Source organism: Papaver somniferum, chromosome 1 (genome assembly GCF_003573695.1).
Source record: "Papaver somniferum cultivar HN1 chromosome 1, ASM357369v1, whole genome shotgun sequence".
Taxonomy (NCBI): domain Eukaryota; kingdom Viridiplantae; phylum Streptophyta; class Magnoliopsida; order Ranunculales; family Papaveraceae; genus Papaver; species Papaver somniferum.
In genome coordinates this window covers 247,327,727-247,354,046 of record NC_039358.1, presented here as the reverse complement: position 1 = coordinate 247,354,046, position 26,320 = coordinate 247,327,727, and the positions used below count along the sequence as shown (strand labels likewise).

General features: G+C 35.2%; 2 protein-coding genes, 1 non-coding gene and 1 pseudogene across 3 annotated transcripts; 1 reads left to right on the top strand and 3 right to left on the bottom strand.

Annotated features, from left to right (window-relative positions):
• Positions 1–433: 433 nt before the first annotated feature.
• LOC113324177 (WD repeat-containing protein 26 homolog) lies at positions 434–5,815 on the bottom strand. Its single transcript, XM_026572504.1, has 5 exons — positions 5,418–5,815; positions 3,844–4,767; positions 2,531–2,632; positions 1,421–2,050; positions 434–840 (listed from the first exon to the last, which is right to left on the bottom strand). The coding sequence occupies exons 2-5, from the start codon at positions 4,642–4,644 to the stop codon at positions 622–624; spliced, it is 1,752 nt and encodes a 583-aa protein (XP_026428289.1). The 5' UTR covers positions 4,645–4,767; positions 5,418–5,815; the 3' UTR covers positions 434–621.
• A 9,116-nt stretch (positions 5,816–14,931) lies between these two features.
• LOC113340220 lies at positions 14,932–17,742 on the top strand (annotated as a pseudogene).
• Positions 17,743–17,962: 220 nt separating this feature from the next.
• Positions 17,963–18,033, bottom strand: TRNAG-GCC. Its single transcript has one exon. It is a non-coding gene; the product is annotated as a tRNA-Gly (tRNA).
• A 1,105-nt stretch (positions 18,034–19,138) lies between these two features.
• LOC113276268 (basic 7S globulin-like) lies at positions 19,139–20,407 on the bottom strand. Its single transcript, XM_026525848.1, has one exon. It carries the CDS (start codon positions 20,405–20,407, stop codon positions 19,139–19,141), a length of 1,269 nt encoding a protein of 422 aa, XP_026381633.1.
• Between the last annotated feature and the right edge of the window lie 5,913 nt (positions 20,408–26,320).

Below are 26,320 nucleotides of genomic sequence, written 5' to 3'. Positions count from 1 at the left end.
GGTACTAATTATGTTACCGGGCCTGAAAATTGTGTAAAGCCTAGCCCGAATATGCTAACGGGCCTGTAGATTTAAGATAGGCCTGTCTAAAGGTGGCCTCACCATAGCCTGGCCCGAATACATTATAGTATACTACAGTTGTAAGGTAAAATTGGCCCGTGTAATGGTGGCCTCACCAAAGCCTGGCCCGATTCCAAGTTCTACAAGCAAAAACAGTACACTATGATCTACAGCAGGCATATTCTACTACAAGTACAAGGCAGGCATATTCTTCTAAGGTCCGTGTCCAGGAAAACAGTAGAATTTCTCCGCGGACACAAATACGGGTGTTTTAAATTTCACATGTTTTCATGATTAAAACGCTACCGCGAATTAACAAAAAAAACATAATGAAGTCATGCGAAAGTAAATTAGAAAAATGTACTCGGAAAACTAAAAAAAGTTTTAACTAAGAAAATGAAATTTTTTCTTAAAGAAATGGTTATACCAGTAGACAAGTTTATTGGCAGACAATGGCCATAGTCATTTACATAATTCCAACGGAATCGAAGAGAAATACCAGATTACCTGAATTGAGAACGTTGATGTTCCATTTTTCTTTCTTTTTTAAAGTTGATACTCTTAGACTCGTCCATTGCAATGGTGGACGACCCCGTTTTCCTGTTTTTCTTTGCGCTTCAAGTTAACGGAATTTAAACCCCATATTCGGATAGTCCTATCATCACTTGCAGATGCCAACATGTGAGGGTTCCTAGGATTCCAGCTCACACAGTTCACTGATCCAGAATGCCCAGGTAATTTTTCTAGCAGCTCACCAGTGCCTCTGTGCCATATGTAAACCTGCAGCAAATGTTTACTCATTAACTCCCAAAATAAAGAAAATAATTCTGCCTTGAAGAAATCATAAAAAGAACGCAGAGAGGGAAAAACTAAAAAAAGAATGTAGAATACAGTGAGAGAAACCCGAAATTCAGAAAACCCCTTTGAATTTGAGAAAGAGACATTACCTCATCAAGAGGAATATGATGATGTTGTCATAAACAACTTCCAGATGAAATAACAGTATACATAAGGTGACTTTTGAATCATGCATTCCCAAAATGAGTGAAATGACCAATTTTAACTTTACGTCTCGATCGACCATAAACCCTTTTGTTTGGTGTTTATCGGGAGTAGTGTCTGAATCTCATGAATCATTTTAATTTGAGCTTACCGACGGACTGCATGAGGCATGACACGGATTGCTTCCTCTAGGTCTAAAGTGATATTATGAAGCGACATGGTTTATATCGTCAAAATTACCTATACTAGCATAATCATCCAAGGACTACAGAGTGTAACTACAGTTGCAAAGATAACCGTCAATACAATCTCTAGTGTTTAATAATCTTTGCTTAGACCATTAGAAATGAAATCATACCTGAGAATCTTCACTTCCACTGGCAATGAAACCTTGCTCAAATCCACCAAAACAAGACCTGATAATAAATCGGCTGCGTTTGTGACCTTTGTACTTGGAGATGAGCTTAAAATCACCCTCAAGGCTCCATAAATGTACCTCTTGGTTAAAAAGATCAACCAACAAGTACTTATTATTAGTAGATAATGAGAATGATGTTATGACTTGATCCTCCTCAATTAGTTTCTCAACTTTAGCTACTCTATCAAGAATCAGTATTGATGTTTCCCTACATATCGTTATAATTTTTTCCCCATCACTCGTCACGGCCATGTCCGAAATTTTAAGTGTTCGCTGCCCTTTCCAACATTCAAGTTCATTCCCATCCAGATCCCACATGCAAATGCTCTTGTCTATTAAACCAGTGAATATTCGGTTTCCATCAGGATGCCATTCACAGGAGACGAAGCAAAGGCCTGATTTTCCGTAAACCTGAAGGCATTCACCCGAAATCACATCCCAAAGTCTGATGACGTCCTCTAGTCCGCATGTGAGGATCTGACGGCTGTCAGGACTCCATGAAATACTCATAACGGGTCTTTGATGCCCAGTTAGTTTGTGCTTCATTGTCACTACACCATCAACATTAACCTGAAACATTAGTTTCATGGATGAGTGCAATATACATTGCTTGGTGTCAAGTGATAAAGATGGCTGAATTATGCAAAAGATACAAGGTTCGGTCTGTTTGCGACATTATTTCAAGTTTACAATGGACTAAAGGGACCTAGGGAGTGCTCAAATTGCTAATTTTGCTACATGTAATTGTGAAATACCCCAACCTAAAATTACAAGCATTGTTCACCGGGTTCCTCAAGCAGCTTTACATGTGACAGAAGTACTTGAAGGTTAAATCACTAAAGTTTTCTATTTTGGTAATATGTCAGGAACGAGTTTGTTATGTGATCAGTCAATTACACTATTTCATGAGACTACTTATGTTTAACAGGATTCGCAAAGTAGACTCCAAAAACTTTAACCAGCGTGAGTGACCAAGGAGAAAACAGACAACAACATGCCATTTTTGACAAGAGATAAGTGCTCAAACTAATATTGAAGCATGATGGTTACCTCCCAAATAATTGCTGATCGATCATTGGAAGACGAGGCCAAGTACTTCCCATCATGTGAAAATATCAAAAACCAGACTTCATCATTATGAGACTCCAATACCTATGAAATCGTAATAGAAAAGCTCAGAACAATGCTACACAATCCAAATAGAAAATATGAAAAAAGATGCATAGAAGCTAAAGACAGAAGTTCAGTAAAAAAGATTATTTCTTCCTCTCCTGATAATGTTATTCGTATTTACGTAATATATCGTACTAACAAATGCATTTATAATGTGGCGGTGATAGCTTTACTTAGAGGCACTGCACTAGAACTGTACAAGCTTTCATTTGATCACTATACGATAGCTCACTATAATGACAAGAGGCAAGTGAAACCGGATGACCTCATGTACGTCAAATGAGTAAAAACACCAGGTAATCAATTGCACAAAAAGACAGGGGCGTGTGTAAAATGCACTGAAATGCCTGTGAAATACAAAATAAATTCGACCATTACTTAAATGTATGTGTGAATGCAGTTTCCGATCTGACTCTCCAAATGACAGTAACTATTCCTAGATGAAGTGGCAAGTGAAGCTGGATGACCTCATGTATGTCAAATGAGTAAAAATGACCAAATAATCAGTTGCACAATAAAGACAGGGAGACATGTGAAGAATGCACTGAAATGCCTGTGAAATACAAAGTAAATTCGACCATTACTTAAATGTATGTCTCAATGCAGTTACCAATCTGACTCTCGAAATGACAGTAACTACTCCTAGATAAAGGCTTCATCTTAAGCAAAACATGTCACCCCTAGCCTAGAAGCATGCAATTTTATAAAACCCTTTAGTACAAGAAGACATTATCACATGTGCAGAAGGTCGAAGTCGTGCTGTAATCGTCCATGGAGCTACAGGAGGTACAATCCCCAGTGCTTTCCATATCTAAATAGGGTCTCCTGAAAGTTTATATAGGCTAAACGATGAAATTATTTGAAAAGCATTTGTTACTTCCTTCTAGTACCCTCAAATCGACTCGCTCTGAAATGGATGATTTTTAACTAACAAAGAATATGGCACACACCATCAACAAGATCCACTCACAAGTTTTCAATTGAGGAAGTATTTATGAACAGAATGCAAAGTAAAATAACCATTTCAGATCATTAAGCATGGTGACATTTATTTCAAACATTCATAACCATCTAACTTCTCCATAAACACGGAGTAACATTATGCTTACATGTCATTCACGATAAACATTAAGTAAGGTTGGAGAACATTAAGAATATCAAATACAAGAACGGCGAATATTAGTTCCCACCTGACAAGTGCGAGAAGGAATCTGATCTTTTCCACATTGATGATCTGAGAACAATGATAATGCACTATCCAAAGAGTTATGAAACACACAAGATCCACGTTGAACGTTGAGGGCCTGTTCAACCAGATTTTCCAACCTTCTTTCAGGTATCATAACTGCTGGGGGGAGCAATTTCTGTAGTTCCTCTAAAAGCTTTGACCGGGATTTACCACTCACTACCTCCCCATTTGAAGAACCTACTGATTTGGGCTGCGAATAATAGACAACGCATGAAGCAAGTTCATGTACTCGATTTACGTCAATGCTAAGAGGTGTAATTTCAGTCCTCAGAGTCTGCAGAGCATCTATTACTCTTTCTTTACCAAGAAGTTCAAAAAACTTCTGCTCCAATATCAAGAATGACGCGGACTTTAAAGTAGTTTCTTCTAAAAAACCAATTTTATGCAATGTAACCACACTTTCCTCCCAATTTCCATCGAGTACTTGCTTTCTAAGAAGACCCACCAGAGAAGAATGTAATGGTATCCCAGACTCTTCCTCTAGAAGAGATCCGGTCTTCTCATACCCTAGAGAGTATAATGCTTCAGTTATAATCCTAACAAATTCCATTTTTTTAATAATTCCTTTTGAGCCAACCATCTCTACGTCTCCCCCATCAGAAGGCAGTGGTCGAGCCATTGAGTTATACAAAGAGCCGGTGGCAGGCTCCAAATGAGATGAATTATTTGCGAGTCCCCTCTTACCTCCTAATGAAACTTTCACGCGTTTCGTAGGTGGTTCATCGTCCTCTACACCTCCCATGAAATGCCCAAATCAGCCCATATATTCCGCGAGTGAACGAAATATTGCCTCAACAGAAGTAACGTTTCAACTCAGATGCCTCCCCGTCGGGTGAATAAGAAACAATGGAAGAAAAATGTAGTCCTGCATAAACAGCGCAAAGCTCACAAATCTCAGCAAGACTCCAGTTAAGCAAGATTGTTAACACAAACAACAACACGGGAGACTGAAACAGTTAAGCATCAACATTATGTTCTCATAAAACATATATCCAACTGCCACAAAAACGCAATCTATCAAAACCATCCTGCCCATCAACAGGTCTTATCTTGCAACTACAATCTTATCTTGCAAATACAATCAAGCTGCAACTAGATTAACTAACAAACATCGAACAAGCCCATACATTAGTGTCTAATTCAGTATATGAATTTTATAAACTCAGAGATAACATGGCGGCATCATAAATTTTGGGGCATCAAGTTAACAAAATCCAGATAACCCCATTTCATTACAGTTATTGGATTGACTCATTTTTCACTCAACATTTAGGGTTCGTATTTAAGTCCATCAGCCAAGAAACAAAACTTGTAGATAACAATCACATCTTTATCCAGTACCACACCAAGCAAGTAAACAACTCCAGTAAGTAAACTAACTCTTCATAATAATCTCAATATAAATCTTTAAACAACAAATTAGAAGAACCCATGATTCATAAACAAGATATCTAATCAATTATAAAGAATCAGATTAAAAAAAAAACCCAAAATTAAAAAGAAAAGAAATCAAACCTGAAGCAGATTGAGTGAACAATAATGGTGAGATTTCTTGGATCTAACCTTGAAATCCCTAGACAGATTTTAAGAAATCGAAGAATTGAATTTTTAGGGGTTGTAGGAACCGACAACGGTAGGTCAAAAAAGAAAGAAAGGGATCAATAAAGGATAGGGGAAAAACAAAGAAGACCAAAACCCTTTGGGAAAAAAGCTTGTCTTCTTCTTCTTCTTCTTCTTCTCTTTTTATATTGAAGAGAAGAAGAAAGAATGAAAATTTATTTATTGAGTAATCTTGTTTGAGATGATGATGATGATGATGAAGTGAAGAAGGTGGTGTTTTTGGGCAGTGAATGAATCTGAGAGAGTAAAAAAAGATACAAAAATAGGGAAGAAAGGAGATGAAAATGGGTGAGAAAAAAAAGAAAAAAAAAGCCCACTTGTTTATTTCTTGTTACTTGTTAGGCTTTTATGCCCATCAATTCATCATCATCCAAACCATCACGTTTGGTGCAACTGTGCAAGTAAGTTTGTTAAGTCACGTTTATTGTTCATTTTCTTGATTATTCGACAAAGATTTCGGTGTTAACGGGTTTTGAATTCGGATCCTTCAAAATGTAATTTTTATTCTAGGATGGAAATTTTGTGGAAGTACGAAAATGACAAATATTTTGCCATTCCGATGTTAACGAGTTTCAGACTTGGATCGTTGAAAATGTAAGTTTTACTTTGAATTGGAAATTTGTAAAAGTGAAAAATAAAGATTTCACAATTTGGTTATCGACAGAGTTTCGAATTCAACTTGTTGAAAAATGTATTTTTTATTCTGAGATGGAAATTTTGCATAAGTCAAAAAAACGATAAAGATATTGGTGTTGTCTAGTACCGAAGCTAGGTCCTTGAAAATATAAATTTTACTCTAAGCTTGAAATTTTATGGAAGTGAAAAAAAATAATAAAATTTTTAGTATTGACAAGTTTCGAACTTAGATGTTGAAAATATAATACTGGAAGTTTTGTAGAAATAAAAAAAAATGATATTGATTCTGGTGTTGACAAATTTTGTACTTAGAACGTCAGAAATGTAAAATCTTACTCTAAACTGAAAATTTTAAAGAAAAGAAAATCCGATAAAGATTCTAGTGTTGATGAGTTTCTAACTTAGGTCGTCGAAACTGTAAATTTTACACTGAGCTAGGAACTTTATGGAAGTGAAAAAAAGTGATAAATATTCCGGTATGGGACGAGTTACGAACTCAGATCGTCGTTACAAAAAATTGTAGTAATTTTTACTCTGAGATGGAAATTTATGGAAGTAAAAATAATGGTAAAGACTTCGGTGTTGACGAGCTTAACTTAAAGAGTTGAACATGTAATCTTTACTTGGAGCCAAAAAAATTTGTAGAAGTAAAAACAAATTACGGTTGATAAAACTTGTAATACCAACAGGATTTGAAATCAAATTTATGTACACTTAGTGTTGATACCAATGAGCTAGGTTTAACTTGCTAATATGTAAATTTTAGAGTGTTGGTACCAATGAGGTGGGCTTAGGTCGTTAATAAGCATATTTTGGATTTTAATGGTACGTATCGGATATTTTATAAATATAAAGCGTTAAACCTTTTTTGGTTCAGATGCAGACGTTAAGCCACGAAGGAATTTTGGGTCACAAGCCTTTTAATTTGCCCAACAAGCAAGTATGTGCCTTAAAGCGTCCACGATTATATGATCATATTAAAAACCAAAACCAGACCAAAAATTATCTTTTTTTTTTGGGTTTTGAGGTGTTTGAACATAACGTTAGTGGAGCAAATTATAGTCAGGCGTAGTTTTAATTTTCGCGAGAAACTGGGAGAATGATGGGGCGCATCTTTAAGTTATGCCAGAAGGGCATATGGAGCGGAAATTAAACTTACATCCCTTATGGAACGGATTTTTAATCAATGCCTGACCATGGAACGGACACTAAATTTACGCCCCGTCTTAAACATAGATAATAGCTACACCTGCTATCAGAGCCATTTTTAATTTTCGCACGATTATTTATAGTTTTATTCCAGATTTGAAACCAAATTTATTCTCAAACCCTAAAAAAAACCAACAAAATTTAGTTTTACTTTAGCTGTTCCTCGTCCATTGTGGACGTTCTTAAAATGAATTATGTCATAGTGAACAACTGTAGTAGGTCACAATTAATATTTTGGATTCTGAAACACGTTTAGGTGATGTGGCTCACTTGAGATATATCTTGGATTCTGAAACATGTTTGGGTGACGTGGCTCACTTGGGGTCACACGACAGATTTTAAAGAAAAGAAAAAGTACAATGAATATTGCATGTATTTTGGGTCATGAGTTAAGTTTTAAATAACGAATCATCAAGTTTCCTAATGGTTATCATGCTCCTTCCCATCGCGGAGATAAAAATTTGAACCCCGAAAATGCCAAATATATTCGCATTTCAAGGATTTTGGATATAGTTTAGGAACCAATTTTCTATCTTCCAAAAAAAAACATACTATCTCTATCCTTATTATAAAGGCGGAGTTTAAAAAAAATATTCACATTATATAGGTAGAATTTAAATTTCAAGGTTGTTTTTCCAAAAACGTCCTTATTTATGATGCACTGGTATCATACAACTTAATTAAATGTTAGATGGAGATAAATAAATTAATATTTGTATTGGGATTAGGTAAGGGTAAATTAGGAAAGTAAGAAGAAATATATGAAAACCAGACGTTTTCTTATTCCAAGAGAATAGACCTTCTTCGCCTTTATAATAGAAAGGGAGGTATAAATCTTAAGTCATAAAGAGGAAAATAGTGAATCAAAAGCATCCACAAAATTAAACCCACAATGGTAAATTTTGGTTGGAAAATTTAGGATCAGCAAATAGAATTGTACCAACAGATCTTCCGTCAACCTAAATTTTAGGTTCTTTACTAATAAATTTTCGACTAGTACTTATAAACTCCACAACATTCAACAGATTACAATCATCGTTATTGATACACGTGCATTGTGAGCATATTTGTACACTAATACACTCTTGTTACTATTATACACAAGCCATACCAATATCATTTCGCACAGCATTACACTCTTCAACTTATATATACGCTGATTCCATATTTTACGTAGTCCTAGTGCAAGAAAGAAGTATGTACTAGGGCGTACAAACATTCATTTGATTTTACAACAAATCCATTTAAAACCATTCTTTTGACCCATGTAACCGCTTGCAGATTGTGAGAAGATCGTAAGTCGTGATCAATAATGGGATTTGTTATTAAATTCGGCCCATGATTGCTCCATTGAGATCATTTTCTCCAAAATGAAGAGCGATCCACAAATCATCTAAAAGGGAAATGTTCTGCAGACAACCGAAAGGTAAATGGTTACCTATTAAAAGCAAGAACTCCGATGACATGATTATAACTATTGAAATAATAAAGGGTTTTGATTAGAGAATTTGAGAGTTTTTCTCCAAATTTCTCAATTTTATTCTGTTTCAAAATTAAAAAAAATCAAGTTTTTTGGATTCTTCTGAATATGAAATGAGGTTATAAGGGTTTTATTCCTTTTGTAAAACCTCAAGAATAATTCCATGATGTTATAATCCAGATTCAAAGAAGAGGGAAAAAAACAAATACGAAATTTGTTCGTCTTAATTTGTAAATATGGGGTGTAAATACTAACTTAGCACTAATGTTCAAAACATTATTTACGCTTTCTTTCCCAAAATAAATAAATACCACATTCGTATATTTTATGATTTTAACATATGAGATACATTCTGTAAGTTGGTATTTAATTAATATGATAACACTATCATATCTATGCATTTGTTATTAATATGGTTGGAATAACCTTTTCTTGAAATTTCAGCATCATTTTCCTTATCGTACTCAAACGACATCGTGATTTCCTACAAACTATCATATCTATGCGGAATCATTACTTTATATTTTGTGATCACTGTGACTTCGATATACCAATTTATTATATTTTTACCAACTTCATAGGAAATCACATCAATTTGCTCGATAATTTTGTGGAAAAATTTAAATAAAATCTTAATTGTTAGTAACTACTCAAGTTAGATTAACAAGAAAGGATTCACTAATCACTAATGAATTAGATGGTTTTGGATCATTGTAAAATTCAATGCAACAACAACTAGTTTGTCAATAAAGGAGATATCATGTCATATGTAATAATCTGGGAAAGGGCTTGAACTCGCTTAATTATTTTATATATTTAGAAGTTAGAGTACATTCGTATGGAAATTGGAATTGAAGGAAAGGTGTATTATCATTGTAACAATTATTGATTTACTCTGTGTAATAATAGATGACAACAATACAGAGGAGCCGTGATTGAGACAGTTGGTTGACGGGGTCGGACTTACCATTAAGTATGTTAGAAAGCGTGGTTCTAAAATAGACACCACATGGAAAATAAGCGCCTCGAAAGGAAACAACTTCAATTGTGTACTTCAACCACCTTTAAGTTTGTTAGAAGTATAAGTATCTTTAGTTCAGTAAACTAGTATTTTATCTTTTACTTTAATAATTGGTGTATTAAAGCATCTCCAATGCAAGGGGTCAAGGTCATCCTATTCATAAGTTTTATTCTCACCTTTTTACTTGTGGGTCATTATTAAATGACAAAAAATGATGAAGGTAAAACTTTTTAGCTAAAGTTATTCATCTCCAATCCTCAAGGTCTTATCTAACATTTTTTTTTTTAAATTTAGAGACAACAAGATGATGCGGAGTTAAGACCCAAGGTCATGAAGAAAGTCTAATCTAGACTTTCTCCTTTACCCCTACTTAACCATGTCATCTTTTTTCATGACCTTCACCTTTGCATTAGAGATGAAAATCTGGTGGAAAAGATCTTAAATCTTGTGTGTCATGCAATTTTAAGACCTTTACCCTTTATATTGGAGATGCTCCAAGGAGTGTAAGCCTTTATCTTTATCTTTGATTCACTAGGTTAAGTATTATCTTTAACTTGAATTACTCCTATAAGTAGAATAAATATTTATTTTTATATTGAGTCATAACTAAGAAAAACCAAGAAAACCAAACCCTTAGACAATAAAGCTTGTCTTTTTCTTATCTTTTTATATTGAGTCATAACTAAGTAACCTTATTTGAGAAGATGATGATGAAGAAACAAGTGGAGAAGGTGCTATTCCGGGGAAGTGAATAAATCTAAGAGAAAATGTAAAAAAAAAAGGATAGAAAAATGGGGAAAAAAAGTTGATGAAAATGGGTGAGAAAAAGAAAAAGATAAAGAAAAATCTCACTTGTTTATATCTTGTTAGGATTCAATGCCCATCATCATCCAAACCATCACGTCTGGTGCAAGTAGGTTCTTTAAGTCACGTTTTTTTTTCTTTCTCGATTATGATTTAACAAAGGTTTCTGTCTTAACGAGTTTCAAACTCAAACATTGAAAATGCAATTTTTATTCTGAGATGGAAATTTTACAGAAGTAAAAAAGCAATAAAGATTTGACCACTTTGGTGTTGACGAGTTTCGAACTTTGATCTTTGAAAATGTAAATTTTACTCTTAGTTGGAAATTTTATAGAAGTAAAAAAAAATGATAAAGATTTCGGAGTTGTTGAGTATCGAACTTAGGTTATTGAAAATGTAAATTTTACTCTGATCTGGAAATTTTGTAGCAGTGAAAATAATGATAAAGATTTCGTTGTTGACGAGTTTCGAACTTACATCTGAAAATGTAATTCTTACTCTAAGCTGGAAATTTTGTAGAATTAAAAAAAATGATAAAGATTCTGGTGTTAACGACTTTCCTACTTGAAAAGTTAAAAAATGTAATTTTACTATGAACTGGAAATTTTATAGAAAACAAAATTCGATAAATATTTTCATTACACCATTTTTCCCGATTAGTAGCTAAATTTTGCAACAGCTCTTACGCAGTTGCGAATTCGCAGATAAATTCGCAACTGCTTAAATATTGGCATCTGCTTTCAGCAATTGCGAAATTTGTAACTGCAACCAGTAGTTGTGAAATTTTGAGCCGTGTTGCAATTCACAACGACTGATCATACCACATGTGCTTCCTGCTTGTGTGCAAGGTAACACTATAATTCCACATGTGTGACGAGTTTGAGTGGATGGCAACATTATCTTCTGCGATTAAGATTTGCTCTGAAATATTTGGACGGTTAGATCACATATCTCACCTCAACCCTATAATTATCCCAAAGGAGAGAACACTTCGCATCTATCCCTCGTTTATCTTTCTCCTTCTCTCTCACCTTCACTCCATTTCTGTCTTTGCTTCAAAAAATAAATCCATGACTCTCATTTCTGTTATCGCCAAAACACCACCACCATGAGAAAACCATTAAACACAAACCATTTTCTCTTCGATTTTTCTCTGGAAACCAATTTCTCTTCAGAAAACCTACCACCATCAAACCTTCAAGAGAAATCTTTGTCCTAATTATATTGTTCTTCAGTCCTTCTCTTGAAAACCCACCACTATTTTGTCTTCAATATTCTCGTGCTTGATTTTCAATAGGAAAAGTTAGGGTTTGATTTCGAAGTTAGGGTTTGCAATTGTTTTGGGGGAGAAAATGGTGAGAGCGAACAAGAAACACAGAGATGATTATGAAGAGTACTCAATTTTCAGTAAATTTTTAGGTTGATTTAAAAGAAGAAGCCTCTTAATTGAAGAGTCTACACAGTGGTTTTGTTCTAAGGTTTATTTCTGGATTTGTTAGTAAAAATGATTTTTATGGTTCAGATTTTGGGTTATTTTTACTGTTTTGACTGTAATTGAAGTAAATTGGGTTTATAAGTGGTAGATGTAATTGAAGTATTTGGGTTTTCAACTGGTTGAATTGTTTAGTTTTGCTTGTGAAATCATGTTGTTGGGATCTTTTTGGGTACTTTATTGTTAACAAATTAGGACTTATCTTGAGAAGTGTTAGGGATCAAAGTCTTTATATCCAGAGATATCTTGATTAGGTAATCCATTGTTATCAAGCTATACCTCCATGTTACCAGCCTCAAACATTGAGGATTAAGTAAGCAGGGAAGTGATGACATTTTAATAGGCCGAGTTGTTCCACCTGATCATCTACCAAAAGAAATTTCATCGTCTATTTAGCAGTTTGTATATCACAATATCTAATTCCCAACGTTTCAAAAAGTGGCAGCTTGATTAGAGTCGAGTAAACAAATTTATACTGGCAACATAATTCCACCGAGATATAGAGTTTTAAGTTTTGGTAAACTCATTGATTCGGGAACAATATGTACGGAGGTACCTTAAGACATTAATGTCAACTTTTTCAATTATTTGAAGTTAATTAAGTAATCTAAGAGGAACCTTGTATGTATAATTATCATGTGCTTGACTAAGTTCTAGTATTACTTCTTGAACATTAAGCTTAATGGATTCCTTAGTATTTCTAGAAAGACTTGGTGATATACCAACACATTCATTAAATTAATACCATGCACAACTCAACTTAAACCATTGAATTTGAATATCACAATATCGCGCAGCATTAATATTCTAACATAAATTTACTTTTTCATCGATATATTCAAATTCTTTATTGGTCCAAGACACATATTCAAAACTAAGAGAAACCATATCAAGCTTTAGGTCGATACGCAAAATTTGTAGCCCGAGCCTCAAAGAAGAGGACAAGTGCTGCTTCATCTAGAATATAAAACAAAGCTTGGCTAAGTTAGGCTAGATAAAGAGCGGCCGAGATTTGTTTAGAAGGGATAAATCTACGACCGTGGTTTTTTCAACTAACCATTATAAATACTTTATTAATTAGTGTCCTATTAATTGCTCATGATGAATGATTAATTAAATTTTCATGATAAATGTTCATTTAATGAATATAATAAATACATATTTTCATTAATAAATAAGTTTATTAAAAATTATATATATATATATATTGATCGGTAAAGAATTTGGTGCTGGCGAGTTTCGAACTCAGGTAACTAGTATCATCACCCAATGACTTTACCACTGTACTACAGTGGTTAAAAAATTATATTAATAATTTTTAATGGTGGTAGTGAAAGAGGCAGTGAGTGGTGGAGGTGGTAACATTACTGGTGGTGGGAGAAGTGGTAGGGTGAGAAAAGGGTCCTAAGATAGGTAAATCAAGCACTAATGGTGGTTGTGATGGTGGGTAGTGGTGGAGGATCGGCGGTGGGGATAATGGTGGTGGATATTGGTGAGACTGGTAGAGTGGCGACGATTATGTGGTGGTGGAAGAATTAGTGGTAGTAAGGTGAGAAAATGTGTCCTAAGATAGGTAAATTATTTAGTCATCCTTGGTTACTTTTTCTTTGTTTTGTTTTAATTTGATTTTAGTTTTCAAATTATTTTTTTTATTATTTTTCAAAATTAAAACAATTTTTAAAGGCCAGAATTTTCCAAAAAAGAAGATGTTGTGATTTTAAGATTTGTCGGGTAGGAGGCAGGAAGAAAAAATGAAACCTATAAAAAAATGACCAAACACAAGACTACGCGCGAATTAATTGTAATCGGTTCAGTTTCTCACATCTCTCTTTATTCCCTTTTTTGTCATGATTTTTGTTTTTGTCATTATTTTTCCCCTACTTCATGAAATTTTAGAAAAGCTACGTGTGAATTAATTGTAATCGATTCAGTTTCTCACATCTCTCTTTCTTCCCCTTTTTTGTCATGATTTCTGTTTTTGTCATTTCTCCCCAATTTCGTGTAATTATGCATGCTTGAGAAATAGTTCATGATAACAGGTAAAGAGACAAGAAAAGAAATGGATCAAGAATTAATTATTATTATAAATTTAGGAAAATAAATAAACACAAATCTATGTAATTTGGGAACCCAACAATTTATATCAAAGAGAAAAATTAAATTTGAATGCTAAAGATTTTGCAAGATTAATCTAATTGATTTTAAAGTAATTTTAGGTGTTTTTAGTTTTGTTACAAGTTTGGTGAATGACCTTCGATGATATTTTTCCTGAAGTAGTGAACAAAGAAATGTTCAACTTCCCATAGGATTTGCTCTAACGGTTAACTATGTTTGTCCCAAAGGGTTGTATGACTTACATACACAATACTCAAAGATTCGAGGATAATTAAGGACATGTTTATTAACCAACTCCTCAATACATTTAGACTTGGATCAATCGGTTCGATTCTTCTCAGACAATTACGACATGTATGAATCGATGGACACATTTGAAACACATATCCTTTCCCGTACTGTTACGGCACGGGTTGAGACCCAGTATAACTATAAATAAAATAACGGGCCATTCCTATCCTAAGCTTGTTAAAGCTTCATTAAGGCCATTTCTCAGGGGCCTCAGTAAAACCCGGCCCGACATTCTCTTTATAAACAACGGCTAGAATTCCCCTTCTCCCCCTTTTCTTCATCATTTTTCTTTCCCATCTAATCCAAGTTCTTAAAAAGCAAGCAAGAATCGTTCTTTCGATCAAATAATTGTTAATTAGTAAAGGTTTCTTTTTTAATTAGAGAATTGTACTCCAAATTACTCAATTTTTCTTCAAGAAAATCAGGGTTTCTTCAATTCTTCTTCTGAATATGAAGAAAGATTTTAAGGGTTTTAGTCATGTAACACCTCTAAGAGTTAAATCATGTCCATGTACACCATTAAAACCTAATCCTTCATCATCAGAAAAGAAGAAGACAATCTCTTCTTTAACCAATTCATTTCATTCTCCATGTAACAAAGTTCCTACTGGTGATTCTCCTTACGTTAAAGCTAAACATGTTCAGGTAAATTCTTTCATTAATTTTTGATGGGTTTTGTTTAATTCTTGATTTTATCCCTTTCTTGTGAAGGTTTTTGTTAGGGTTTTGTAATCTTTTCTCTCAGGCGTTTTAACAAACAGTTTTGATTTTACAAACGCTTGTTTTTATGGTTGGTTTGGTTATAGATAATCGAAAAGGATCCAAGCAAGGCGATACCACTATTTTGGTCTGCCGTAAATTGTGGTGATAGAGTTGATAGTGCAGTGTAATGAAGCAACTGAATCGTGCCGAAGAGGCGATAGAAGCGATTAAATCATTTCGTACTCTGTGCTCTCAGCAAGCTCAGGAATCTCTTGATAATGTGCTCATTGATCTTTACAAGGTATATTGTCTCAATTGTCTCATTTGTGATATTGTTTGTATTTTCCGTTTTTCGCCTTCAAATTTCTTGAATGCACTGATAAATCACTTTCTGTAACTTCACATGTAAACACCACATGAAACTTAGTAGTAACCCTCAGATTATGTTGTTGGCTCTGGTTAACCCATATTTTGGCAATGACAACCTTAAAACACTTTAGGAAATGGGTATATATAAAGTAATCGGACTGTATTGAGAACCGATTTCTGTCTACTAGTGTTTCCTTTATACAAATTTGTTTTAAGAGCATGTTTAAGTACTGTTTCCATTTATGACATTTGATCTTTTTATAACAATAGAGAGCTGGTAGGATCAACGAACATATCGAGCTCCTTCAGCATAAACTCCAGCTCGTTGAAGATGGTGTAACATACGGTGGGCAACAAACTAAGGTAGCTAGAGCTCAGGGGAAGAAGTACTTATGCTCCATTGAGCACGAGAAGTCAAGGTAAATGTTACAAACCTCTAACATGTTCGAAATGTAAATTTCGTTGGGTTCTTTCACTTACTGGGGGCTCTGTATACGTAGGTTATTAGGGAACTTGGGATGGGCTTACATGCAACAGGAGAACTACCAAGTTGCCGAAGAATTGTATAGGTATGTTAACTGTAGTTCCTGAGCATATCCTAGTCTGTCCGTTTTGTTTTTATGTCATGAGAATGTGTTGTTTATGTTTCTCAATCCAGGAAAGCTTTTTCTATCGAGCCAGATAAGAACAAAGAGTGCAATCTTACCATTTGCTTGATGCACAAAGGAAGAATTATGGAAGCTAGATCTCTGCTTCTAACTGTTAAAGCTTCAGCAGCTGAGCGTGAGTTAGCTGATTCCTATAGTGAATCATTTGACCGTGCTACCCAGATGCTGTCTGAGCTTGATTCAGGTCGAGTTCTGAAACCACTTGAGCAGAAGAAAGACGATAATATCAAAATAGAGACTCAGGCATCTTTTACGTCTCCGGTCAAAGTGAATTTCAGTTCACCAGTTACTTCCAGATATGGAGATCAAGAGAATAACGTGCTTGGCGTAGAATGGGCTGATAATATAAAGCATCAGGCCGCTCGCATTCACAGAGATCATCAAAGTCACGTGGTTGGTGTAAGAGGTTTGGAGCATTCAGATTCACGAGTTTCTTCTACTACTACAGTTCAGCAGACTGGCATCGGAAGATGCTTAGATAACTCACATCCGAGAGTGTCACCAGTTAGTGGGCAGTATCCAAATCATGGGTTTGGAGGAAAATGCAGAGCGCGTGATTCACATGTAAGGGTTTCACCCAGTAGTGTACACCATCAGAAGCATGGGTTCGGAGGAAAATGGAGAGAGGGGATTTCTCATTTAAGGGTTTCACCAAGTAACGGACAGCATCAGAACCATGGATTCGGCAGAAAATGGAGAGAGGAGTATCCTCATTTCATGGTTTCACCATGTAATGGACAGAGGATAAATCATGGGTTCAGCGGAAAATGGAAAGAGGAGGACTTAAACAAAGTTGAGGAATATTCTGGTAGTGAAACTACTGATAGTCTGATGAGCAGCACTCCCATGAGCCAAGAAGGGATGAATGGCACAGATTCTGGTTTTGGAAACTGGAAACCTTTCAGTTCCGCTAAGAGAGGGAAAAGTTGGGCAGATATGGTTGAAGAAGAAGAAGAGGAGGAGGAACGTTTAAGTAGATTCAGCGACTATTCTGCAAATATGGTTGAATCAGTCAGTGACTGGAGTAGTGAAGATTCGAGTTACATGTCTCAAGAGACTCGTATTACTTCAACACGACTATTAGTTGATAAATGGTATGAAAAGAACGAAGCTGTTGACAGCAGTGACAATTTGAATTCCATAGCTACTACCTATCATCAACTATCATCAGCGAAGGATAATCTACAAAGGAAGTTTGAAGCAGTTGATATCAATGGAGAATTCAGACACAGGAACAAGAGCAGAACTTATACTCAAATACACATGAATTGTGCAGGTAATCCAAGTACTCCAGATTGGATAAAGAATTCAACACTGTTAAGAAAAGTTAGGCTTCAAGGAAATCACTCGTCAGGATAGTATCTGTATCTAACAGGTTTCATATTTCGTTTTGTATAGACGTATACATATATCATACATAATTTTCAGGGTAATGTTAGTCCTACTTTAAAATCTGTATCGGTCAGCTGTTTCAGAGAGTTTTCATGATTCAGAGTGAAGTTGTGTAAAGATAATCAGTCAATAAAAAGTTGGTATATTAATTGATTCACTCATTATAATTGAAATCCTGATTTTAGTTTCAGATTACTATGTACTTGACCGTTGGAAATCAAAAAAGGATTTATATAGGTGAAACAAAAAAATGTAAAGCGATGCACCAGCCGGGAATCGAACCCGGGTCTGTACCGTGGCAGGGTACTATTCTACCACTAGACCACTGGTGCTTTGTGTTATGAAAGAAACATTTTATACACTTATTGTAAGTGTTCAAGAAGTTATTTTTCATTCAAAATAACTTTTTGTGAACCTTGCAATTGGCTACCATAGAAGCTTGGATAGAGCCCATAGCTGTAGCAGTTTCAATATACTAACAGTGACTTTGATGTCAAGTATACTGTAACCAAACACATGTCAGCAGTTTGGGCTACGACAAATCATCTCAAGTGCCACGCAACTATCAAAATATAAACTATCATCTAGTCTTTGAGGTCAAGTATATTGTAATCTATAGAAACCGTGTTTCATTGCATCATTGTCATTTCAAAATTATCATATTTCCTTTTATATTAGCTTGGAATGGCCAGTTAGTTTCCTTCCCTAATTAACAATACTGCAAGGTTACCGCATTTCTGACTATAAATAGGGGTCTTAAATTATCTTCAGAATCACAATCACAAACCATCAAGTAAAACTTATAAGTACTTGTCAATTTTCAAAACACTTGATAACCATCATATATCGATCATGGCAGCATCTCTTAAGAATATCTTTCTCATTGCTGGTTTCTTGTGCTTTGCGTCCATTGTATTTCAGTCTGTGTAAGTATATATTTATCTATTTTGGCTTACTTTTATATGGTTTTTTTCACTCTTGTTTACGAGGGATCGAACTCAACTGATACATTTATATATATTTTTTTGGATCACATGTAGTAGTACGGTAAATGCTTTTTATCAGTGGGAGGAGATCGACGGTGGAGGTGGCTTTATGCATTATGACTCTGGAGCTTGTGGTGGGAAACAGGTTCTTCGTTTCCCTCCCATCAACTGCAACACTTGTGAAAGTGCCTGTCTCGGTCTTGAAGGTACACTTGGAATCAACTGTGCTAGGTGCCAAAATTATGCGGAATCTCCCGACACTTACGACTGTACGTGCTATGCCCCTGAAAATTGAAGCAGTGTCCCTGTAACTTAATAAAAGTATGTAGCTAACTGAGAAATTTTGAGAGAATAAATTTCTTGCAAGCTGCGATTTACATATGTATCAGAGATCAATAAATAATAAAAGATCATGCTTGTGTTTAATTATTTTATTTTTTTTATCTCAAGTTCAAGTATGGCTAGCTCTCTCTAAAAAAATTTTATCCAATTTTTTTTTAAATTTTGGATCGAAAGAAGAGATGATTTTATTAAAGAAAGAAATGAACCATGTTACAAGCAAACTTGATGTTCGTTGCATGAATTCATGGATATATGGTTCACCGAACCCCAATTTCGATCCTGAAATATCAAACTGAAGGAAACCTATCTGGCGTGCACCGATGACAATGGAAGTCGTAGGCTTTGAACCTCCATCAACAAATCCCACACAGTCAACACCATCACTAACTCTTACTAGATCAAACAAAACGATGTTCCATACACTCTTGGGAAAGATGAAAGATACACTTGGTGTCTCAGTTCTATGAAACATATTCACCATTGGCACAGTGGATGAGTTGAAAGATGTGGTAAAAGGCGCAACCGGAGTAACCATAGAAATGTTCAACGAGGTACTGGAATTAGCGTTATAGCGTTCAACCCATTCTGCATAAGTTTTAGTAAATGCCTTGTAAATTGATGTCTCCATAGTAGTATAAGGAATCCGAATGTCGATTTTCGTTCCTCCTACTCCTGTTTTCTTGTTGATAGATAATAACTTTCTGTTTATTGGTACAGTTATACCATGTACCTTCATCGATCTTAAATCAACGAAATATTCTTCCTTGCCTTTTGGGTTTATCAGGAGAGGTGCGTAAGTTAAAACTCGATCAACAAAATCTTCAACGTCAGACATATAATGAAGGTAAGGTCCACCACCAAAATAAATCTTACCTCTTGTTTCGCTAGTTTTTTCATTGGTAACAGGTTCGTGTAAATCCAGCGCAAATATACGGGAGAATCGAAATGAAACTGCATGTTGTGGGAGTAGAGAAAGAACTGATGAACTTCCTTTAGATGTTTTTGCAAGTCTATTTAAGATATTACCAGCAGTACTTGCAGAACCAAAAGAACACCTGCGAGGCGACGTAACTGGTGTTTCGTGGCTATCAGGATTAGAGGTAACATTTAAAAGATCTGAAATGAGCTCACCTTTGCCTACTGAACGAGTTACCGGGTTATTTATGTAAATGCTACAAGCATTTTTAGCAGTGCCATTGCACAGTTCACGTGTACTGATCACTGGTTTGTTGGCTAGAGCGCATTGGGGCGACCTGCAACTGACTGGTCGGTATGACGATGAACTGTATCCTTTACAGCAACTTAGCCAGGATAATTTCCCACCAAGAAATAAAGCAACTGACTGGTCGGTATGACGATCACTAAAGCAAGATTTCATTGATAAAACAAATGGGGGAATAAGAGGCTTATGCTACCCAAATGGGGGCAGGGAGGAGAACTGAGGCGAACTCGGTATGAAAAGGAAGAGATGAAGCAATCTCTACTGAAACAAACACAAAAGAAAACAAAACAACTCAAGGGGGTTTAAAGTAGATCGATGCCCATTGAGCAATTACAGACTCGAAACAGACATTCTGTAAAGGGAAAAACTTCAGTGCCCAAGAGAACAACAGGTATAAATCATTTAGCACTGATGATTACACCTTCAGAGGTGTTGCGTTTTTTGGTGAAAGTTTTTAAGTTACGCTCAATCCAGTTCTTAACTTGCGCTCAATCCAAACTGGACAGCCAGGAGTGGAGCCAATGTAGTGCAAGCCAAGGGTGTGCAACTGGACACCCTTGCGTGCCCAAATGTCCACTGAGGTTTTGATTTGCAAGCCCAAACTACATAACATATCCTTGTTAAAAGCCCAAGTACTAAACTTTGTGGTGTATCCTTTTTTGCACTCCTCTCTTCAAATCCTGGCTCGGCCCATGTGTCCAGTACGTAATCAATTTTTGTTAAAGGGAGAGCAAAAAAGAATTTGAGGAGAGCGAAAATCGTAATCAACTCGTCAACCAGAACATAACAAATATATTATTTCACTTCGGACCAAATTACCCTACTTAATGCGCACGAACCAATCAAACCTCACATGTCACGACCGTTTCTAAATAACCCCACCACCATCAACTTCTAACTTCTTCACCAAACACCGATGACCAAAAAATAAAGACCATGAACTTGATGTAGATGTTAAGGTTGTTGGGTGCAATAATTAAAATAAAGAAAAAAATCAAATAAGCAAAAGTTATTGATACTTATCTCCTTTATAATGAAATTGATCGATTGACGAAACGAACGAGCTTCTCATATCTCCACAACAGCAACAAGGCAAAACTTTGGAAAAACAGAGTGAGTCACGTGTTCAACACGTTGCCCTTAAGACATTAGCGCCCGGCTACACTCAAAAGTGATGCTATAGCCCTCACAGGACGGATATCTCCAGGATAAAACACTCTACTACACCTACTACTAGCATATGTAGTAGATGCTCAACTTGAGCTTGGCAACTCCGAAAAAACCGTTAAGGAAAATCGCGAACTCTTAAGAAACGCTATAAAATATTTTCCTTTAGGGATCCCTCTAAAATATAGAGCAACCCCTTTCCCATCGATTTTACAAAAGTGGTGAATTTCTTTATATAATGGAATAAAACAATTTAAGAAGTGGAAACTCCACAATGTGGGACTAATAAGTTTATATAGTTTCTTAAAACTACTAAAAATTGGAAACTCCACAATGTGGGACTAAAAAGTTTCATTCACAAAAGAAAACAATAAATTATAATTTTTTATTAAAACTTTAAAAAATTATTTTTTTATTAATCGTTTTCCAACAATCTCCCACATGAATGAAAACTCAATAAAACATGAAAACACAGATAGATCTTGGTAAATCAACATCCCAACCTCACGATCCAAACAGACTGATCGTGCAAGTGTTGAAATCATACTAGTCATTTCGACGTCCTCTCCCTCACACAAAAGTGTGTTGACCCCAGGGTCATACTATGGATTGCATAAATCATAATAATATTGAGAGCTTTCATATTTAGTTCTCACATGGTGAGACTATATGTATCTTTCACCAAAATGAAAAAGCATGAACTAGTGAACCCTTAGTGACCTTTAAGTCCTAAGTTCCAGTAATACCAAAACCATCAAAACGAAAATCACACAAAAAGCGCAGGAAATACCATTTTAGGCAGAGGTGTCCATGAGGTCTTGAACCTTTGCTTAGTGAGATATTACCGGAATTACTTTCTAGAGACAGTGAACTATGTCTTGAACTGCTAGCATTTGATGTAATTCGCGATAAAAACCACGGGTGATATCTCCAAGATTGCTGCCAAGCTCGTGCGGTTTTGTCCAATTTGGCCCAGGACATATCCTGTTTCTCAGAATGCTCTAGAGAATCAAAGCTCATATTCTCATAGGAAGCGGCCTACTTCCTCATTCAGATATGTGAGTTTCCATAAAGAGTGTTACTGCTACACCCCACTTCAATCTTAAATTGAAACTATAGAACTCATTAAGACTTCTTAAAAGTCACCCTTCACATGCAGTCACACTATCACGTCTACACCATAGGGAAGGGATAGAGAATAAAATTCTCTCATAGTGTTTACCTTTACCCACCATAAATTAGTTGTCTCATTCGAAACCTTGATCTTGGGATCTCGAGTCAGCAAGGTTGAGTATCCTTCATGGCAAGTTTAATTTCTGAGATTAAGCCCCATCCCTTTCGATGTGTTTCTAACAATATCTTTGGATGAACCTTTCGTCAAAGGTTGCGCGATATTCTCCTTGGACTTTATCAAATCAATGGAAATAACGCCAATTGAGATTAGTTATTTTTAGCTTTGGCTATTATATCTTGGCTAACACAGTATATAGATATAGCTGGCACAGGCCTATGCCAGAGAGGAATGTCTTCTAAAAAGCATCTTAGGAACTCAGCCCCCTCTCGTTCTTTATCTATCGCAATACTCTCAGATTCCATAATGAATTGAGCAATATATGTATGTTTGGAAATCTTCCAAAACAAACCTTCCTGCTAGAGTGAAAACATATCCACTCGTAGACTTAAGACTCCTCTGAGTCAACTATCCAGTTTGCATCACAAAGTCTCTCAAGCACAGAAAGATACCTTTCATAAACCAAACAAAAGGTAATAGAGTATTTTAGGTACCGTATTACTCTACTAAGTGTATCCCAATGCTCTTGCTCTGGACAACAAGTATATCTACTTAACTTACTCACACTATATGCAATGTCTGGTCACTTACAGTTTATTAAATTCATCAGACATCCTATAACTCTTGAGTATTCAAGTTAAGATATTCCACTATCCTTAATTTTCTTGAGTCTACAAGAATAATCGTACGGAGTACAAGCAGGCTTACAATCACACTGATTGTATCTCTTAAGCACAAAATTCAACATAATGAGAATGACTAAGACTACATATGTTAGATTATTTTCTAATCCTCATCTCTAAGATTACATCAACAGGGTCTAAGTCTTTCAAGTCAACGTTCTCATTCAACCATGTTTTTAGTGGAATTAATCACATCTATGTTTGTATCAAGTATAAGCATATCATCAACATACAAGCATACAATCACACAGGCATCCTTAACAAGTTACTTGTAAATATACTTGTCAGATTCATTAACTTAAATCCGCTACACATTATCACATGATCAAATTTTCCATGTCACTGTTTACGTGCTTATTTTATAAACCATACAAAATTTTGTTCAACTTACAAACTTTGTCATCATAACCTTTCACTACAAAGTCCTCAGGTTGGTCTATGTAAATTTCTTTATCTAATTCACGATTTTAGAAAAGCTGTCTTAACATCCATCTGATGTATCTCTAATTTTTTTATGACAGCAATAACAATTAGCATCTCAACGTAAGTAAATATCGTCACATGTGAATAAGAATCAAGGAAATATACACCTTCTTTTAGTTTATAGCCTTTAGATACCAACTTAGCCTAATATTTTTCTACAGTTCCATATACCTAATGTTTCCTCTTAAAGACTCATTTACATCTCATGATCTTACTCTCTGGAGGTAAACTATAAACCTCTCAAGTCAGGTTCCGACGGACTGAGTCCATTTCACTAAATGAAGCTTCTTACCAGAATGGGGTTTCAGTAGATATCAAGGCTTCTTTACAAGTCCAGGGCTTAGACTACGCTAGGCATGTTATGAAGTCGGCTTCATAAGAAGTCTCAAGTCTAATTGTTTTACTTCTCTTAGGCTCAACCTTAACTTCATCTTCCTTTAAGATAAGTTCTGACTATTTGAAAATAAATCTAGGGGATCAACAACACATATCTAATGAGTTACTGGTTTAAGAATAAACATGTTCAAAGAACTTAGCATCCCTAGATTATGTAATAATATTCACAACAAAGTCAGAAAAATCACACCGAAAGTATGAAAAATCAGAACACACAACCAAAAATCTATATGTAGAAGTATACTTAACATACCTTATATGAAGACACAATCACCATTTTTGGTTTCTATCTAGTTCTTCTAGGAAGAGGAATGACAATCTTAGTCAAACACCCCCACACTTTGACATATTCATAAGAAGGTCATCTACCTTTCCATAAATCATATGGAGTTTCATCTGATCCTTAAGGGTACTATATTCAGGATATACTAGTTAAGAGGACTTCCTCCTCCCACAAGACCGCAGGTAATCCTGAACTAATCAACATGGTAATTATGATCTCCTTAAGGATACAATTAATATGTTCAAGGCTTCTAATTTGTTATCAACTTCAAGTTTACACATCTTAAGGCTTCTAAGGCATCATCCTTATCCCTAAGCAATTATACAAGATAGTACCTCGTACAATCATCTACGGAAGTTATAAACCATCTTTTACCATAGTGTTTTGGGTTGAACTCATGTCAACTAGGCCTAACTGAATTAATTCTAAGGGATTATAATTACTATGAACATTTGTGCTAAAAGATTTTATAGCATATTCATTTCACTTTTGTGTTCAAGAACCAAACTAAATTTGGGTACGAAGCCTATGCTAGGCAGTTTATTCATTGACTTATAATTTTACGGTTCCAAGTCTACCATGCAAAACATTCAAAGACACACAAAAGAAAGCACAAGAATCAACTATGTTCACTTCATCAGATTTTCCTTCAAACTTATACAGACCCTAAGTCCTATAACTGTTGCCTAACAAATCAATACCCTTAGTTATAACAAGTTTTCCACATTTAATTAAGATCTTCAATCTTTTTACCATCTTCAAGAGAAAAAGATACAATATTATTTCATATGCTCGGAACATGAAAACTTCATTCAGTGTGAGAATATTACAGATATGAACTTATGCTCAACCTTTCCCTTTTATGCAACCTCTGTCGCAGATGAGTTACTCATATAGAGTTTCTCGACATCCCTTATCCTCTGATAAGAGGTGAACATGTCTCTGTTTCAACAAATATACTTAGTGGCTCCAGAATCCACCCACCAGCCTCTCATATTGGTTATTAAAATAACTTCCGACATCATGTTAATGAACTCGTTCTAATTTGTTTCAACTAAATTAGCATTAACTTTTTACTTATTAAGGTTTTATGTTGTCTACACTTTACTGCCGTATGTCCAGGAATTTTACAAACATAACAATCACCTTTAATTAAGTAATGCCGGATTCAGTTTTACGAAACATACCTTTCTTATGAAGACTACACTTATAGTTGTGTTTGATGTTCTCGCCTTTGTCAGCTTTGGAAGACTTGTGTTCATCCACATGCGCCTGGTAGCCATGTTCCTTTTCAATTTCATGTCACAATCTTCGTTTATACTCTGACCACGGACACGGTAATTTCCCAATCACCTAATACACCACATCTCACAAACCTTAGTTCCGAAACGGAAGATAAAATATGAGTTTTGAAGATAATATCTAGATTTACAAACTTCGTTTGAACCACCATATCAAAAAACTCATGATTACCCCATAAAAAATACTTTAGTTAACAACAAAAGTTTGCCCTTCAGAATTTTTCAGGAACATTTGTCTGTTTTGTAAAATATCAAAAAAAAACTTTTACAACTCCAAAAAATCTGAAATTTTACGTGGGTAGCTATTAGGATGTCTACTACGTTGTGTCAAAAGTGTTCTTCGAAATTCCCTTTAGGTTAAGAGATAATATCGAAACTCTACAGCTGACCAAAAAAATTGTTTTTGTTTTTCACTCCACAATTAACATCCATGATTCACAAACCAACCAACCATTTTCGATTATT

Bases quoted from the DNA above. Each gene is read 5' to 3' on its own strand.
- LOC113276268 (XM_026525848.1), bottom strand. From the start codon at position 20,407: ATGAAATCTTGCTTTAGTGATCGTCATACCGACCAGTCAGTTGCTTTA.
- LOC113324177 (XM_026572504.1), bottom strand. From the start codon at position 4,644: ATGGGAGGTGTAGAGGACGATGAACCACCTACGAAACGCGTGAAAGTT. The intron at 2,051-2,530 runs GTAACCATCATG...CTAATGTTTCAG, and splicing joins GATCAGCAATTATTTGGGAG to GTTAATGTTGATGGTGTAGT. The intron at 841-1,420 runs GTATGATTTCAT...CATTTGCTGCAG, and splicing joins GTGGAAGTGAAGATTCTCAG to GTTTACATATGGCACAGAGG.